The sequence below is a fragment of the Onychomys torridus genome, chromosome X, assembly GCF_903995425.1.
Source record: "Onychomys torridus chromosome X, mOncTor1.1, whole genome shotgun sequence".
Classification (NCBI taxonomy): domain Eukaryota; kingdom Metazoa; phylum Chordata; class Mammalia; order Rodentia; family Cricetidae; genus Onychomys; species Onychomys torridus.
In genome coordinates, this window is record NC_050466.1 from 94,385,916 (window position 1) to 94,405,347 (window position 19,432).

The window sequence follows — 19,432 nt, forward strand, 5'->3', positions numbered from 1 at the left end:
GCAAAAAGCAAGAGAATCAACAAACAAAAGAGGGAGAAAGAGTGAAGGCATGACAAAGAAACCATGTGCTGTGCTAGTGTTGCCGAAAGAAGAGGCTACGTGACAGGCAATGCAGACAGGTCAAAGGAGCCTCCAGGAAAGACGCTGGCCAACAGGAAGGGAAAATAGGGAGTCTCATTTTTATGACCACAGGGAATTGAATTCTGCCAAAACCTTAAAGGACTCTGGGAACGGGATCTTCCACAGAGCTACCATATGTGCTACTGACACCCTGACTTTGCCTTGTGATAGCCCAAGGAAAGCTAAGCAAAGTCCACCAGATTTCTGATCTGAGATGACAAATATGAGTTGTCTGAGCCACCTAACATATCATTTGGAAAACACATTAAGTTAAAATCTGATGACAGAATAATCTCAAAATTTACCTTATCTCATTATTAGTTATGAAAGAATAAATCCTAACTTTATAGTAATCAACCAAGCACAAATACAACCAATACAAACAAATAATCCAACAACATCATTCATAAAGGGACAAACGAAACCACTTGCCTTGTGATAAAATTCACAGGAGCATATTCTCCTAGTTAGATTTTTTTTTTTTTTTGGTCAACTTGACACACAAGCCACAGTCATCTGGGAAGAGGACTATAGTATTACTGCTGGTCCTTTGGAAATAACATTTTTCTTCTGGAAACATTACGAGACTTCTGAGAATTTTGCTCTTTAAAAAAGTTTGATTGTGGGCTGATGGCCCATGCCTTTAGTCTCAAAGCTCAAGAGGCAAATGAGTTCAAAGCCAGCCTAGTCTACATAGCAAACACCAAACCAGCCAGAATTCAGAGTTGTGCAATGAGACGCTGTTTCATAAAAACATATAAGGGGGTGGGGAGAGTGGCACACACCTTGTCTGGAGGCAGAGGCAAGAAGATCTCTCTGAGTTTGAGGTCAGCCTAGTCTACAAAGCAAATACCAGGACAGCCAAGAATATACAAAGAAACCCTGTCTCGAAAAACCTGGAAAGATGTGCTTAAAAATAGTCTGATAAAGACTAGCTATAGCTGGGCAGTGGGGGCACACACCTTTAATCCCAGCACTCAGGAGGCAGAGGCAGGTGGATCTCTGTGACTTCGAGGCCAGACTGGTCTACAGAGCTAGTCCAGGACAAGCACCAAAACTACACAGAGAAACCCTGTCTCAAAAATAACAAATAAATAAATAAATAACAAAAGAAAAAAAAAGGACTAGCTATAGTTTCCCTTTTTAAAAAAATTCTTTGTGGAGTGGGGATGTGGATACATATGCCATGGAACACATATACATGTAGGTCAGAGGGCAACTCTGTGGAACTGGTTTTCTCCCTCCAACGTCATGTGAGTTCCAGGGATCAAACTTGGACTATCAGACTTTCGCAGCAATAGCTTTTATTCATTCAGCAATCTGGCTTGCCCTAGTGTAGGAATTCCTGTGTTTCTCTGAATCCTATAGAACCTCTTAAATCTGTGGCTTGACAGTCTCAGTTTTTAGAAAATGCTTAGCCAGTGACTTGCAACACTCTTAACTGCACATATAGTTGACCTTTTCACTATGATCTTATGTTATTTTCTATGTTGTATATATGTATATACATGAATGAGCTTTTGTGTTGTGCTTACTATAAGTAATTTTACCTAAGCCAGTAATCATGATAGGATATAGTTTATTTTTTAGTTTTATGTGCAAATGGTATTTTGCCTGCATCCATATCTGTGTGAGGGTGTCAGAACCCCTGGAGCTAGAGTTATGGACAGTGGTGAGCTGTCATATGGGTGCTGGGAATTGAACCTGGGTCCTTCACAAGAGCAGTCAGTCAATGCTTCCAACTGCTGAGCCATCCCTCCAGCCCTAGATATAGGCTACTTTTTTCCCTTATTTTTTTTTTTTTTCGGAGCTGAGGACCGAACCCAGGGCCTCAAGCGCTCTACCACTGAGCTAAATCCCCAACCCCTTGGATATAGGCTATTTTTAAAGTAGTTTAGTATGGTAATCTCAGCATTTAGGAGGCTTAGGCAGGATGACCACAAGTTTAAAGATAGCCCGGGATATATAGCAACATCCTATCTCAAAAACATTTATTAGTGGATCTCCATGAGTTTGAGGCCAGCCTGGTCTTCTACAGATTGAGTTCCAGGACAGGCTCCAAAGCTACACAGAGAAACTCTGTCTCAAAAAATAAAAAAAGAAAAAACAAATTCTTAGCCAGGTGATGGTAGCACACGCCTTTAATCCCAGCACTCAGGAGGCAGAGGCAGGTGGATCTCTGTGAGTTTGAGGCCAGCCTGGTCTATGGAGTGAGTTCCAGAACAGCCAGAGCTACACAGAGAAAACCTGTCTCAGAAAAAAAATCCTTAAAAGGAGTAAAGAGAACAAATGTCAACTTATTTTATAAAAATAAATTCACTGAATCCATTTCGGTGTTTTGTTGTTGTTGTTGTTGTTGTTGTTGTTGTTGTTGTTGTTTTGGAAACAATAAAAAAATATGAGTCTGACTGTAACCAGGCTGGACTGAAACTTACTGTTGTCGCGCCCGCCTCGACCAGCAAGGAAGACGCGACACCAGGATCCTTCTCATTACAGTTTAATCAGACCTTTGATTAGTTACATTGTGTCTCTCTCGCTGGGGCAAGCCTCTCCCAGCACCTAAGTAGGGCTGGGCAACCAACCCCAGGCAGCCACGTGGGCACTGTCCACAGGTTCACGCATATGCCAGCAACACACGAATCCAGCCACAGCCAAATAAGGAACTGTTTACCATAAAGAGTGTTTGCCATCGGGAAGGCAGAGGGTAGAAGCCAGAGCCATCTTTAGGGTGCGGCTACCCGCGGCTCTCTACATACTGTGTAATCCATACTTGCCTTGAAGCCTACTTGCCTACTGAGTACTGAAATTTTAGGTGTGGCATACCATTTCAAACTTCATTAAGTGGTATTATTAAACAGCACAATGATTTAAATTCTCATACACAAGTAACTATTATAATAAACTATTCCTATACTTCAGTAGGGATACAGTTATACAGAGCACTTGCCTAGCATGCTTAATGCCCCCTGAGTTCCACCACCTGAAACCTACATAGCTCATCTCTCTCCTAATACTTATCTACTCATGACCTCCTCCACCAGCAACTTCCATTATATATAAAACACATTCTAAATACCATCAGTTTACAAATTCACACTTTTCTTTCCAAAGTTAAAATCTTACAGAAGATACTAGCAAACATATCCAATAAGGACTTCTACAAATTTGCAAGTCAATTTTTCTACAAATTAAGCAGATACTCCACACAAAAAATAAATAAATGTTGGGCTGGAGGGGTGACTCAGCAACTAAGAATGCTTACTGCTCTTGCAGAGGACTCAAGAGTCGGTTCCCAGCACGCTCATCAAGTGGCTCACAACCACCTATAACTCCAGGTCCAGGGAATCTGGAATTATATTACAGAGAAATCCAGTCCTCTGTAGACACCTGCATACATTTGGTGCACAAAAATATAAACTCATGCAGCCTCACACACATCATAGACATAAATAAAAATATAAGGAACTATTTAAAATACATGAATAGAAATAACTGAAAAAGGACTAGATATATCAAAGTCCTCTTTGACTTACCTGTGCTTTGGTTCATTACAAGTCGTGGAGAAGAACACGTTTCCTCAGATTCTTCTGATGAATGTGCTAGGAAGTCATGAAGCTTCTGCACCAATGTATTCAACTTGCTTTCACTATCAAAACAAAAATTTAACAACATCCTTATAATAAACATAAATCTCTAACAGTGAAGCTTAATCTATAGTCTTATGAGAATATACATGCTCAAAGTCAAAAAAATTAAGGTTAACAAATTTTATTTTGCTGAGGATATAAAAATATGAATAACAGCCAGGCAATGGTGGCACATGCCTTTAATCCCAGCACTCGGGAGGCAGAGAGAGGTGGATCTCTGTGAGTTCTAGGCCAGCCTGGTCTACAAAGTGATTTCTAGGACAGCCAAGGCAACACAGAGAAACCCTGAATTGAAAATAAACAAACAAACAAAATAATACAATCTACCCATACAACCATGGACAGGCTAATAAATATCACTTAAGGAAAAATGCTCATACTATTCATTAAACATTTCCAAACTACCAAAATCTTTCAATGTGCTTAATATGGTATGTTTAGTATAAATTACAGTTTAAAATAATTGAACACAAAATAAAGCTTAGCACAGGGCACTGGGAATGGAGATCAGCATCAAAAATATTTACCTTGCATGCACACGGCCTCAAGTTTAATTCTCAGCACTTCCAAAAATAACAAAGAACAAAAACCTATCACTTATTTTTTTAAGAAAACGCAAACTTACAACCTCAAATGACTTTTAAAAGAAAAATTGAGGTGATAAAAGGCAAAATGATATTCACGTTTAAATTTTATGCACCTTTTGCTAGGCAGAGTACACACCTTTGATCCCAGCACTCAGAAAGCAGAGGCAGGTGGATCTCTTGAGTTTGAGGCTAGCCTGGACTACAATGAAAGTTCCAGGATAGCCAGAACTACATTGAGAAATCCTATCTAGAAAAACAAACAAATAGGCTGGAGTGATGGCTCAGCGGTTAAGAGCACTGGCTGCTCTTCCAAAGGTTCTGAGTTCAAGTCCCAGCACCCACATGGTGACTCACAACCTTCTGCAATGAGACCTGGTGCTCTCTTCTGGCCTGCAGGCATACAGACAGACAGAACATTGTATACCTAATAAATGAATAAATCTTAAAAAAGAAAAGAAAAACAAACAAAAATTCATCTACCTTTATTTCACAATGTCCAGCTAGCCCTTGTAAATATTTTCTCATTATCATTAATAACTTCAGTAATTATTTTCTCATCCATAGGCTATATCTGTAAAGGCCTCTAAAACCAAAACACTGGTGGATCACCTTTTCAAGAAAGCTTAACAGACCAACATGCAAAATATGTAAGATTTTTCTGCCTTTACACAAGAAAATCGGCAAGAGAATCGGCAATTTACCAAGCCTATTTCCTTATTACCTTGACTGTCTCATTAGTTTTTAATTAGTCTACCTTCTGCTTGGTATAGAATAGTTGTATGCTAGGATGAAAAAAATTACAGAACAAGACTTAAAAGAATGAAGACTTTTAAGCAACCAATAACTAATCATTTACACCATAAACGGTTAAGCTGTTTAATGACTGAATAGTGTTCCCTTACATGGTGGCAAACACCTTTAATCCCAGCACTCCAGAGACAGAGGTAGGCAGATTGCTGTGAGTTCAGGGCCAGCCTGATCTACAAAGTGAGTTCTAGGACAGCCAGAGCTACACAAAACAAACAAACAAATGAGAGAAATAAACTGATAAGGAGTTCAAAGCTTAAAGGCAGAAGTTAAACATTTAATCTTTTAAAAATGAAGATTTTCAAGGCTGGAGAGATGATTCAGCGATGAAAAGCACTTGTACAATCATAAGGACCAGAGTCCATATCCCAGCACCCATATTAACAAGCAACTGCAGCCCCAAGGGAGCCAGCAACAGATGAGGTCTGGTAACATCCGGCCTAGAAAACACAAGCTCCGGGTTCAGAGAAGTCCTGCCTCAAAGGAATAGAAAAGGATATCAATAACCTTTTCTGGCCTCTGTGTGCACACAGGCACGAACATCAAAGACAAATAATAGACATTCACAATACACAAATCTTTTTAAAGGAAGATTTTACAAACTTAAAAGCAAGACAGAAAATAAATCCTGACTTCATCAAACTTCAAAACAATTGTGTCAAGAGATACCATCAAGAAAAGAGAAAGACTAAAGCAGAAATTAATGAATTGAAGGGGCTGAAGAAATGGCTCACACTGCTTTTTCAGAGGACCAAATTCAGCTCTCAACACCCACATTAAAACAGCAAAACTGCCTCTAAATCCCACACTCATGTGCATATACATACATACATACATACATACATACATACATACATACATGCATACATACACACACATTAAAAGAGGGTTGGAAGAACAATTCAGTCTTTAAGGGCACTGGCTGTTCTTCCAGAACACCTGGATAAAATTCCCAGCATTCACATCATAAACACCAGTAACTCCAGTTTCAGGAAATCCAATGCCCTCTCCTGGCTTCTGTAAGCACCATGCAAATATGTGATGCATATACATATATATCCAGGCAAATACTCATAAACATTAAAATAAAAACTGGAAATAAGTAAATATCCTTTTTAACAAGAGAAATTAATGAATGGAGATTAAAAAACCAATACAAAGAATCATGAAACAAAGATCTAGGGGAAGGGGCTGTACTCAGCTTGACTAGCACACACAAATTCATAGCTTTGATCCCCAGAAACAGATAAACTAGGAATGGTAATATGTGCCTATAATCCCATTCCTCTGGCACTAGAGGCAAGAGCAACAGAAATTTAAGATCATCCTTAGCTGCATAGCAAGTATGAGGCAAGCCTGGGACACTGAGACCCTGACTCAATAAAAAAAATTAATGAGCCAGCAGTGGTGGCGCATGCCTTTAATCCCAGCACTTGGGAGGCAGAGGCAGGCAGATCTCTAGGCCAGCCTGGTCTACAGAGCAAGTTCTAGCATAGGCACCAAAGCTACACAGAGAAACCCTGTCTCGAAAACCCAAAAAATAATAATTAATGAAAAAAATAATAATAGAAAGTTGAGGCTGGAAATCAACCTTTGATGTACAATCTGTCCTGCCTATGGGAAGGGGGAGGTACCTGGCTAAGGGTGGTGCCAAGATTGTGAGAGAGGCCAACCAATGACTGGTCCAGCCTTAGACCCATACCATGAGAGTGAGCCCATCCCTGACATTGCCAGAAATGCCAGGACCCAGATGGGGTAAGAAAATAAATCAACGTAATGATGCCTAACAATATTGGATACAGTAACTGACAGAAACAGATGCAGAGACCAACATCAGCCAAGCATTCGGCAGAGCTAGGGAAATCCTGCTGAAGAAAGGAAGGATTATATGAACGTGTGTGTGTGTGTGTGTGTGTGTGTGTGTGTGTGTGTGTGTGAAGGAAATCACAAGGGAACCCACAGAAATAACTAACTTGGGCTCAAAGGAGCCACATAGTCTGGAGCCTATATGGAACCACCCTAGGCCCTCTACGTGTGTGGCAGTTGTGTAGCTTGGTCTACTTGTGGGCCTCCTGGCAGTGGGAGCAGTTTCAGAAGCTTTGGCTGCCTCTTGGGACCCTACTCCTCATACTGGTTCGCGTGGCCCAGCCTTAATACAAGGGGAGGAGCTTAGTCCTACCTCTCAACGTGACATGCCATGCTTTGTTGACACCCAACAGAAACAGGGAGCAGATGGGGGGGGCAGAAGGGAGGTGGGGGAGAAAATAGGAGGAGGGACGGGAAAATGCATTCAGATGTAAAATAAATGAATAAATTTAATTGATAAAAAAATGAAAAAAAGTTTAGGCTGGAGAAATGGCTCGGTGGTAAATAGGATTGGCTGTTCTTCCAGAGGACCCAGGTTCAATCCTCCAGTTCCAAGGGATCCTACATGCTCTTCTGGCCTCCCCAGACATCAGGCATATATGTGGTACACAAACATATATGCAGACAAACTGCACATAAACATAAACACAAAAAAAACCACCAGAAATTATTCCATAGAAAGGTAAAAATCAGGCTGGCGAGATGGTTTAGTGGTTAAGAGCACTGACTGCTCTTCCAGAGGTCCTGAGTTCGATTCCCAGCAACCACATGGTGGCTCACAGCCATCTCTAATGAGATCTGGTGCCCTCTTCTGACATGCAGGTGTATGTATAGATAGAGCACCATATATATAATGCTATGGATATCGCTCTGTGGAAATAAAGTTCTGATTGGCCAGTGGCCAGGAAGGAAGCCATGTGGCAAAGTATAGATTAATAGAAATGGGTTAATTTAAGATAGAAAAAGTAGGTAACAAGAAGCCTGCCATGGCCATACAGTTTGTAAACAATGTAAGTTTCTGTGTGTTTACTTGGTTGGATCCGAGCATCTATGGGCCTGGTGAGTGAAAGAGATTTTTCCTGACTCTGGGCCAGGCAGGAAAACTCTAGCTACAATATAAAATAAATAAATCTTAAAAACAAAAAAAAAATTAAAGAAAGATAAAAATCAACAAACCCATAGACAAAGTAAACAAAAGACTGAAATTAGAAATTAAATTCAGAGGAAGCTTAGGAAATATTTTGAAAATTTACATTCCAAATAGATGGGAAACCTAGAAGTAATGAATAGATTCCTAGACACATATGGCTACCAAAATTAAATCAAGAAAACACAATTTAAAGAGCAAGTGAGATTGAAGCAGTAATAGTCTCCAACAAAGCCTAGACATGGCCAGAAAGCTTTACTGACAAATTCTACTAGACTTCTAAAGTAAAGCTAACCTCGCTGCTTCTCAAACGACCCCATAAGAGTAAAAATGAAAGAAGCAAGCAGGATGGTTTAATAGGCAAAGGGACTTGGGGCAAAGGAGAACCCACATGACTGAAGAAGAGAGCCAATGTTCAAAAAGTATCCTCTAAACTCCATACATACTAGGGGACACCCATGAGGACACACACACGGGGGGAGGGGGGAGCAGGAGGGAAGAGGGGGAGCACTCATCCAAGTGTGCTCACTAAATGAATATATTTTTATATTATTATTACTTTAGTATTATATGTGGATGGGTATTTTTTCCTTTACATATGTCTGTGCACACATGTGCCCGGGGCCCACAGAGGCCAGAAGAGGGCATTGGATCCCCAGGAACTGGAGTTGCATATGGTTGTGCGCTGTCATGTGAGGGAATGAAACCCAGGTCCTCTACAAGCCATCAGTGCTCTAAACCACTGAACCATCTCTCCAGCCCCAAATATATTTTTAAACCCCCCTTCTGGGATGAAAAGGTGCAGGTAAAGGTGTTTGCCACCAAGCCTAAGGAGCTGAGGTCCATCCCCAACAGAGAAAAGGCTCCTAAGAGTTGTCCTCTGATCTCTACGTGTGCTCTCTGGTACACACACACAAATGAGGGAATAAACAAGTAAGTATAAAAATAGGTTGAGACTAAGGAGATGGCTCAGGGTTAAGAGTACCTGCTGTTCTTCCAGAGGATCCCATTTCAGCTCCAAGCATCCACATCAGGCAGCTGGTTTCTAGGGTACTAACACACACACATGTGGCATACATTCTCATTCTCTCTCTCTCTCTCTCTCTCTCTCTCTCTCTCTCTCTCACTCACACTCACACACACACACACACACACACAAATCTTCAAATTTTTTATTTGAAAAACTGGCAAATAACTTTAATATAAAGTTCTCCAAAGAAAATGTACAAATGGAAATGCAAATCAAAACCACATAAGAAACCATTCAAAGCCAGGCAGTGGTGGTGCATGCCTTTAAATCCCAGCACTTGGGAGGCAGACAGGCAAATCTCTGTGAGTTCAAGGACAGTCAGAGCTATACACAGAAACCCTGTCTTGAAAAAAACCAAAAAACAAAAAAAGAAAACCAAACAAAAACAAAAAACAAACCATTTGATACTCAATAAAATGGATAAAATAACTTTTAAAACAAAAACATTTCTGGCAAGGCTACAGAAAATTAGAGTCCATATACATTGCCTGTAAATAGGACTGGGGAATGTAGCTCAGTTGGTAAAGTGCTTGCCCAGCAAGTTTGAGACCCAGATTTGGATCCTGAGCACAACACAAATTGGGCAAAGTGATCCTAGCACTAGTGTAGGCAGGAGGATCATGAGCTCAAGGAACTCCCTGTTAAATAAGGAGTTCAAGGCCAGCCTGGGCTATGAGATCTCATCCCAAAACCCAAAAAGGAATGAATAATGGTACGGGCACTGTGGAAAAAACTGGCCTGCTACATGCAAGGCCCTGGGTTTGTTCTGCAGTACTGAAAAAGATTAAGCACAGGGTAACAAAATGAGCCAGAAATTCTACTTCCAGAAATACACCCAAGAGAAATGAAACCACATGCTAATCCTTCAAAAAAATATAAGTGACTGTTCATAGTAACATGACTCATAATTTAAAAAAAAATAAAGTACCCAAATATACATCAACAGATAAATGGATAAATAAAATGTGATATCATCCATGGAATACTATACTCCAATAAACAGAATGAAATACTAATGTATGTTAAACAAGGATGACCATTGCAGGTGGCAATGCTAAAGAACACATTGATAATATTGAATTTCTCTATTTATATATCCAAAATGGGCAAGTCCAGAGACAGAAGTAAATTACCAACTGCTAGGGGATGGAAACAGGGAAATTAGAAGATATAGGGAATCCCTTTTATGATGATAAAAAATATCGCAGAGGCTAAGGATATAGCTTAGTTGGTAGACTGCTTGCCTAGCATGCACAAAGCCATACCTAGTACCACATAAGGCCATAAAACTGGATATGGTGGTACACTCAGAAGCTAGAAGCAAGACCAGAAGTTCAAAATCATTCTTAGCTACATGGTGAGTTTAAGACCACCCTGGGATACAGGAAAATGTATCTCAAAAATAAATAAATTCCTAAAGCTAGATTGCAAAGCATTTTGAGTTTAAACACTAAAATTTTTAATTTTTAAATAACTAAGAAACAAAACTGTGTATACATTCCCCAAAAAATCCACAATCAAAATTTAAGAAGAAGAAAGCTAGCATGAAAATTTACATAAAGAAATAAACATTTGGGCTGGAGAGATGGCTCAGTGGTTAAGAGCACTGACTGCTCTTCCAGAGGTCCTGAGTTCAATTCTCAGCAACCACGTGGTGGTGGCACAACCATCTATAGTGGGATATGGTGCCCTCTTCTAGAATAAAGGTATACAAGCAGTGTTGTTGTTTGGTTTTACTTTTTTTTTTTTTTAGCTGAGGATCGAACCCAGGGCCTTGTGATTGCTAGGCAAGCACTCTACCACTGAGCTAAATCCCCAACTCTGGTTTTACTCTTTTAGGGGGCCTGCCACCCAGCAGCTCCCAAATAAATTACTCATGGAGACTTATTCTTACTCATAAATGCCCAGTCTTAGCTTGGCTTGTTTTTAGCCAGTTTTTCTTAACGTGAAATTATCCCATCTACCTTTTGCCTCTGGGCTTTTCCTTTTATATCCCTGTATATCTTTCTTTGTTTCTTACTCCATGGCTTGCTGTGTAGCTGGATGGCTGGCCCCTCATTCACTGGCTACTTCATTTTTCTGTCCCAGATTTCTCCTTCTATATATTCTCTCTGCCTGCCCCAGCCCTGCATATCCTTTCTCCTGCCTTGCTACTGGCCGTTCAGTTCTTTATTATACTATCAGGTGTTTTAGACAGGCACAGTAACACAACTACTGTTGTAGCCCACTAGGTTTCCTAGTGGCTGTACCCAGCAGGACTGCCTAAGAGGTTGATTGGACCACGGGCCTGGCTACCAAGTGACTGTAACTAGCAAGGGGAGGTCTTTTGCTCCACCCCTTGGCATTGTTATAAATACTTTTGGAATAAAGTTCTGGGCCTGTGGATAAGGATCCAGGCCCACCAGAGCCTATCCTGTGTTTCTCTCCCCTCTATTTCTAACTAAGTATCTTATCCCTCATTTCTCAAGAGTCCCTGGGGTAGTGGTGGGAGCTGGTCTCCCACAGATGGCGCCTGAACAGAGACAAAGAAAAGATAAAAAAGAAAAAAACATAACCCTAGAAGTTAAAGAAAGGATTGAAGGGGGCACTGTGAGTGTAGGCATGCCAATAAGGAATTGAAAAATTAAGGCATTGGTATTTTATTCTCGGGTGTATAGGTTAGGCAGTGAAGGAAATACCTCAAGGCATTAGATTTCTCTATATATAGGTCTCTCTCTCTTTTCTATCTATAAAAATTAAGGAAGGTAGAAAGGGTGATACAGCGCAGAAGAAATTTAGAATATAGAAGAGAAAAGGCTTAGAGTAAAGTAGGATAAGATAAGCCTAACTTTGGGGCTATGAACGCAAACTGGGGGGGGGGGGGGGGAATCTATCTTCTTTGAGCTTTCCGGGCAGAGAAAAGCTCTTCTTGGAGCTTATCGGGTAGAAAAGGAATTCCTATGGAAGCTTTTGGCCTGGGGACAGCTAAAATGCTTTTAAAAAAAAAAAAAAAAAAAAAAAAAGCAGCAGAGGAAAGAAATTTCCCCTACAGGGGTGCGGACGGAGTAAGCAATGCAACATCTTACCCTCAGAATTCGTTTCCTCGTGTCCGTGAAGCCAAAGTGTAGAGAACATAAGTTTTGGGGAAGCGTGGTAATCTTTGGGAAAAATTTACTCTCTAAAAGGCCTTTCAGAATGAACTTTCTCAGTTTCTTTTTCTGTAAAGAAAAAATTAGTTTCACCTGGATGGGAAAATCCCAAGGCAAGGGCCTGGATGAGGCAGGGAAGTCAAACTGTGGCTGCATTAGCAGCTGTGCTTTGCAGCAGAGACACTATCTGGGGAAGGAGCAGGGCTGGACAGGACAGTGAGCTATCCAAGAGAGCAGCTTTCTTTTCTACCAGAGAAAGGACCTTTCTGAAACAAATGCTTTCGGTTTGCCTCACCAACCCCGTGATGTCCTAAGGGTTTTGCCTCAGTCAATAAACCGCAGCCTGAATGTGGAGACAAACAGAACTGGGTCAGGTGAAAGATCTAATTAGAGAGATATACCTGTTAAACAATGGCACAGGCATCCTAAAGCAAGCTTAAGAAAAAAAAATCTCCCGCTACAAAAACAAAAACAAAAAAACCAAAAACAAAAAACAAAAAACACACGAAACCCGGTAAAGGGAACCGGAACCGGAAAGTTTGCTAGCGTACCCGACAGGCTTTCTGGGAAATGTAGTATCAATGCAAGTTTGACAGGAATTTCACCCTCAGCCTGAAGTGAGGTTTTCCATAGAACAAACTCAAAGTTCTGCTGTAACAGAAACGTTTGTCTGAATTATGGCACAGGGAAGCTGTTCTGAATTTGGGTAATGAGACAGCCTCTAGTTAGAAACTGTCTGCAGCTGGGCAATTTCTGCTGGGTTCCAGAACGGCTGAGAGCTAGGCAGCGTAGCATGAAAGGTGACTTTGGGGAGTAGCGTTTGTTCCAAAAATGTTACAGTTCTCTAGCAACAAATGTTACAACTCCATAGCAACAGTACTCACTAAATCCCAGCATTCAAAGAACCATTGCCAAATAGACGCTTGTTTCAAACTTTCAAGAACTTTCAGAATATCAAAGCTACCTATAATCTCTGAACTTTAAAAGTAATTTGCGTACTTCCTGTTTTGTTAAGAGTCTAATTAGTTCTAGTGATAATAATTAAGAGTAAGAAATAGAAAATTATTCTGTCTTGTTAAAAGATGTTAAATCTCTTCTAGGTATTAAGAAATCTTTAGATGTTTGCTAAATTAGATATCTAATAGATTTACAGAATTTCCTTAAGACATGTAGTAATAAGCCTGTAATTGGCAAAAATGGCCATGATATTTGCTAAGGTACTCCTATAAATATTTGCTAAGCTTATCCTATAGAATGATAAGAAATAAGTATATTTACTAAGGTAGTCCTATAGAATATAAGTAAAACTTAGGTAAGGTTTATAAAGTAGACCTATAGATAAAGTTGTCCTATAGAGTATAGATTTAAATAGGTCACAGATTTTAGTCAAAAAAATGTAGCTTTAGAATATATAGGCTTTAGGTCTAAGGATATGAAGAGTAGGTTTTCCCAACCTAGAAAAACAATATCCATAGCAGACTTGGCAGTTTCAGAAACCACCAATAATAATAAGCAGCAGGTCCAGAGACTGCCAGCTTCAGAAAGGTGCAGCAGAAAGTAATGTCCACTGCTGAGACTTGTGGGGCTGTCATAGCTTCTCAGGCAGCAAATGCCAACAGCCAGCGAAAGCAGAGCCAGCACTAGTGGCAAGGGTCTGCAGGCTTGTCTCCTGAGTACTGGTATTAAAGGCATGTATATAGGTGCTTTGTCTGCATGTATGCAGACCAGAAAAGGGCATCAGGTTGTGAGCTGCCATGTGAGTGCTAGGAATTGAACTCAGGACCTCTGGAAGAGTAGCCAGTGCTCTTAACCACTGAGCCATCTCTACAGACCCTAAAAGGGTATTTTTATTATCACCTCTTCACCACAAGCTGTATATAACATTTAAAATATCAATGTTTACATAAAACAAAACCTGCCTTTCTTCTGCTTGCTATAAATTAGGCAAACACACCATGATCAAAACAAAATTAAACTGATAGGATGTGGCTTTAAGACTAGATGCTCAAGAAGATTCTTCAGAGATCTGGATCCGTGCTTGTCCTATTTCATACTATAACCACATGACCACTTTCAAAGGCTTATAATCAAGCACAGCACCAAAGTGTCCAACCAGAAGAAGGACAGCCTGCTCTCATCTTGTAAGAATATAGCTGGGGCTGGAGATATGGGTCAGTGATTTAAAAGTGTGTGCCTGTACTAATTTTGCAGAGGACTCAAGAATTCAGTTTCTAGCAGCCACTCCAGGTGGCTCACACCTGCTTGTATTTCCAGTTCCGGGGTATCTGGCAACCCCTTCTGTTCTGAGAGCATCTGCACTCTTTTATACACATACACATACATACACATACACATACACACACACACACACACACACACACACACACACACACACACACACACACACTCTCTCTCTCTCTCTCTCTCTCTCACACACACACACACACACACACACACACACACACATAAAAATAAATCATGGGGAGGAAATGTAGTCAAGAGTCATAGGTCCACCTAGAGAGCCATCAATAATGAAAGAGAAGCCCAAACCTCTTCATAAAGAGTTAGAACTCATTAAAAAACAACAGAATATGGGGCTGGAGAAATTACTTAGTTCCCAGCATCCATGTAAGGTAACTCACAACCTTTCCAACTTCAAGGGATCAAACATCTTCAATTCCAGCACTTGAGAGACAGAGGTGGGTGGATCTCTGGGTAGGAGACCAATCTGATCTAAACAGTGAGTTTCAAACCAGTGAAGGTTACAAAGTGACATACGGGAGCCCCTCTAAACCTAGTCTACCTCAAACTAACTTAACTTTTTGTATTTTACTCTTGCCAGTACACTGGCTAAAATGGTTTTTACTTTTGTTTTGTTTGTTTGTTTGAGACAGGGTTTCACTGTACAGCCCCGGGTTTTCCTGGACCTCGCTCTGTAGACCAGGCTGGCCTCGAACTCACAGAGATATATCTGCCTCTGCCTCTCCAGTGCTGGAATTAAAGGCGTGAGCCACTACCACCCCAATAAAATGGCTTTTGATGAGATCATTCCTGAACTTAATTCAGCAAATGAAAAGTCCTACAAACACAGCAGCCTCACCATGCAGTCACTTAATGACAACATTATACATGCTGTAAAAGTGTATCAGAAGACTGTGAGGCTACAGAAGGACTGAACATTAAATGCATGCAACATATCAATGCTCTTCCCTTCAAGAATCCTATTTACACATCTCCATTCCTTCTGCCTGGATTTCCTATAGCACAGAAAGTCATTCATGTATATGGAATTGGTTGCATATACTCTTTCCCATTGCAGCTTTGGAAGAACTCTATTCCTCAGTTTGTAGTGTCACAGCCTTCCTGGTGTGCAGTTAGTGTCATTGAAAGGAATTAACAGCTTCCATTTCAAATAAACATGAGTAATTATCAGACACTTTATGTAGAGTACTAAAAATGAATCTGGCATTTAAGCAATATGAAACAGTCCCATAAATGATGGTGGTGATGTATTACTGTGAAGATGTGACAATGTGGTTAACTACCATTTAAAGCATGCTTCGTGAAATGTTTGGTTGGTTTGGGTTTTTCAAGGTAGGGTTTCATTTTGTAGCCCTAACTGTTCTGGAACTAGCTCTGTATACCAGGCTGACCTCTAACTCAGAGATTCACCTTCCTGTGCCTCCCAAGTGCTGGGATTAAAGGTGTGTGCCATCAAACCCAGCTCTATATGACTTGACTTTGCATCTGCTCCCTTACTTTATTTGGGGGGGTAACTTTCAGAAAGCAACGTTTCCAGTCTCTTACTGTGTTCCTTTTTATTAGAAATCAAGAAGCATTAGATTGTTCCAGCATGGAGGCACATGCCTTTTAATAGCACTTGGGAGGCTGGCATATCTTATGAGTTCGGGACCAGCCTAGTCCACAAAGCAAGTTCCAGGACAGACAAAGCTACAAAGAGAAACCCTGTCTTGCGGAAAAAATAAAAGGAAAAAGGAAAAACCCAACTCCACATGGTAGAGTTTTCTTCTGAACACTACACTGGTGCACTGTGGCATGCACATCCACACCACATCGTAAAAGTAAAAACCTTTTAAAGGCAAATGGGAAGGGTAAGAGTACCATTTCTCCTTCTACCTGTTTCTGCTTTCATTGCTGGAACTTTTATTGTCTTCTTTAACTCACCTCATTTTCTTGAAAAAGTTCATGTATAATTCTAAAACTAAGATAAAAGCTGAAAGCATCATTGAACATATTTCCCCAAAATTTTCATGATGATCTACTACCACTCAAGAAATATAGACCAGAAAAGGGAAGCAGATGTGCCAATGCAGTACAATAGCACAAGACTGTAATATGATCCTAGCTTGGCCAGTCTGAGTCTAAGGCCAACCTGAGCTAGATAACAATACCTGTCTCAAACCGCCACCCTCATAAAAAAGGAAATTACTCACATCTACATGCGTTTCTAGTTTCAAAATCATCATGTCGAGATAAAAACAGTGATTGCATTTGCCCAGCCCCATACCCTCACTTTAAACAACAATTGACAATCAGCTTTTCACCAATCCAATAGATTCGTGCCTTGCTTTATTGAAAAATTCAATACTCACTGGATTTGGAACAGTTGATCTTACTTGTCAACTTTATTACTGGATTGAGAAGTGCCTAGAAGATTAGCAAAGCACATTTCTGGGTTGTGTGAAGGTAACTGCAGAGAGAGGATTAACAAAGTGAACAGTTACTCAGAATGTGCTCAGGCCATCCCAGATGTTGAAGACCTAAATATAATAAAAGGATATTTTAAAATGAGTGTCCCCGGGCGGTGGTGGTACATGCCTTTGATTCCAGCACTTGGGAGGTTCGAGGACAGCCTGGTCTACAAAGTAAGCTCCAAGACGCCAAAGCTGCATAGAGAATTCCTGTCCCAAATAAATAAATAAATAAATAGTGAAAAAAAAAAGAAGAGTGTCCCAAAGCAAAAGCATTTTCTTTCTATTTCTGAAGCTGCTTTGCTGCCCTACACCTTCATCATCCCAGCAAACTAAAAACTCTGAAGTCATGAACCCAAAGAAATCTTTCAATGAAATGAAAAGCTCACTAGTATAGAAGTTCTAAAAAAAAATCTTGCAGGGCGGTGGTGGCGCATGCCTTTAATCTCAGCACTCAGGAGGCAGAGCCAGCTGGATCTCTGTGAGTTCGAGGCCAGCCTGGTCTACAGCGTGAAATCCAGGACAGGCACCAAAACTACAGATAAAACATGTCTTGAAAAACCAAAAAAAAATTAAAATAATAATGAAAAAAAATCTCCTAAGACATGTCCCTATCTACATTTCATCAAGGCTGCCAGGTACTAAATGTGCAAGTCCAGAAAATATGCCATGCCCAAGGAAGTGAGAAGAGGGCATTGATCCCCTGGAACTGGAGTTATAGATAGTTGTGAGCCACCACCTCGGTCCTCTGCAAGAGAAACAAGTGTTCTTAACCACCAGGCCATCCCTCCAGCCTGTCTATAATTTTCAAAACTGTATTTATTTTATGTGTATGTATTCAGGAGCTCATGGGGGTCAGAAGAGGCATCAGAACCCCTAGAACCACAGTTACAAGCTGTGAGCTGACGTGTGAGTGCTGGGAAGTGAATATGGGTCCTCTGCAAGAGCTCTTAAGCACTAAATCATTTCTCCAGCCACACCTACACTCATCTGTAGTTTTGGGGTTTTTTTGGGGGGGTTGTTATTGTTGTTGGTTTTAGTTTTTTGGGTTTTTTTTTTAATTACTAAATAAAGCAAAACTCCGCAAAGATTTTCTCTATGCCACTGAGTTCCAACCACTGGAAAAGCAGCTGTTAAGAATAAATGCTGGCCGGGCAATGGTGGCGCATGCACGCCTTTAATCCCAGCACTCGGGAGGCAGAGGCAGGAAAATCTCTGTGAGTTTCAAAGCCAACCTGGTCTATAAAGTAGATGGCACCACAACCAAGGCTACACAAAGAAACCCTGGAGGGGAGGAGTAAAGGTTGGAGAATGTTCTTCACAAACATGCCAAATTTCAATTTCTATGTTTATTTTATATATACTGACCAGATTTTAAAACCCAATCGGGGCTGGAGAGATGGCTCAGTGGTTAAGAGCACTGACTGGGGGCTGGAGAGATGGCTCAGAGGTTAAGAGTGCCGACTGCTCTTCCAAAGGTCCTGAGTTCAATTGCCATCACCCACAGGGTGGCTCACAACCATCTCTATGGTATCTGATACCCCTTTCAGGTATGCAGGTGTACATGCAGAGCACTCATACATAAAAAATTACCTAAATTTTTTTTTTTTAAAAGAACCTTTCCAAGACAAAGTAGGACAGTCCTTCAGAATATCCTGCTTCACAGATAAGTCTGTCAGATATGCCAGGCCTGTAGGCCTAAGATGGATGTCCCAACGTTGCAGAGAAACTTCAGGTGACTGTCCAGGCAGCCAGGTGTTTTTGTCATTTCTTACATTTTTTAGAAGTAGCTTGTTTGCACTTCCTGCTTACTCAGTTATTATTATTTCCTTCTCGGGTCTCTGAGGGAGTTGAAGATTGGATCGTTATTATAGTTTTCCTTGTTAACAAATTCAGAAAAGAAACTCACTAAAGAAGTATAAAGTATTTAAGTTTGAAAGATATCAAAAGATAGTTTTCAGTTGGTAAACAACTAGGATTGGGCTGGAGAGATTGCTCATTGGTTAAGAGCACTGGCTGTTCTTCCAGAGGACCCAGGTTCAATTCCCAGCACCCACATGTCAGCTCCCAACTGTCTGTAGCTATTGTTCCAGGGGATCCAACACTCATTCAGACATGAATGCAGACAAAACACCAATGCACATAAAATAAAATTAAATAAAACCTTAAAAAAAACAAGTTAGGATAGAACATGAATTAACTACAACATTTTGGACTCAACAAAATAGAATAAATAATGGAATCTTTTCTCTGAATCTATCAAATGATTATGAACTGGACATTGTTAATATAATTCTTGACTTATTGTATATACTTACTATACTTATTGTATATAGTTTCTTATATTTGTTACAACCTTTTATTATTTTAGACAAAAATGGGGAAATG

The 19,432-nt window shown here is 40.4% G+C and overlaps 1 protein-coding gene across 6 annotated transcripts in view; it reads right to left on the reverse strand.

Moving 5' to 3' along the window:
• Atrx (ATRX chromatin remodeler) overlaps nt 1-19,432 on the reverse strand; it is a 180,338-nt gene that overhangs the window by 130,124 nt on the left and 30,782 nt on the right. For 4 of the 6 annotated variants that reach the window (XM_036175690.1, XM_036175694.1, XM_036175691.1 and 1 more), the window contains exon 2: nt 3,654-3,766. In XM_036175690.1, the coding sequence (XP_036031583.1) occupies nt 3,654-3,766 (113 nt within the window). Of the gene's footprint in view, nt 1-3,653; nt 3,767-16,945; nt 17,044-19,432 lie in introns of all 6 variants that reach the window. The other 2 variants (XM_036175693.1, XM_036175692.1) reach the window with 1 other exon arrangement.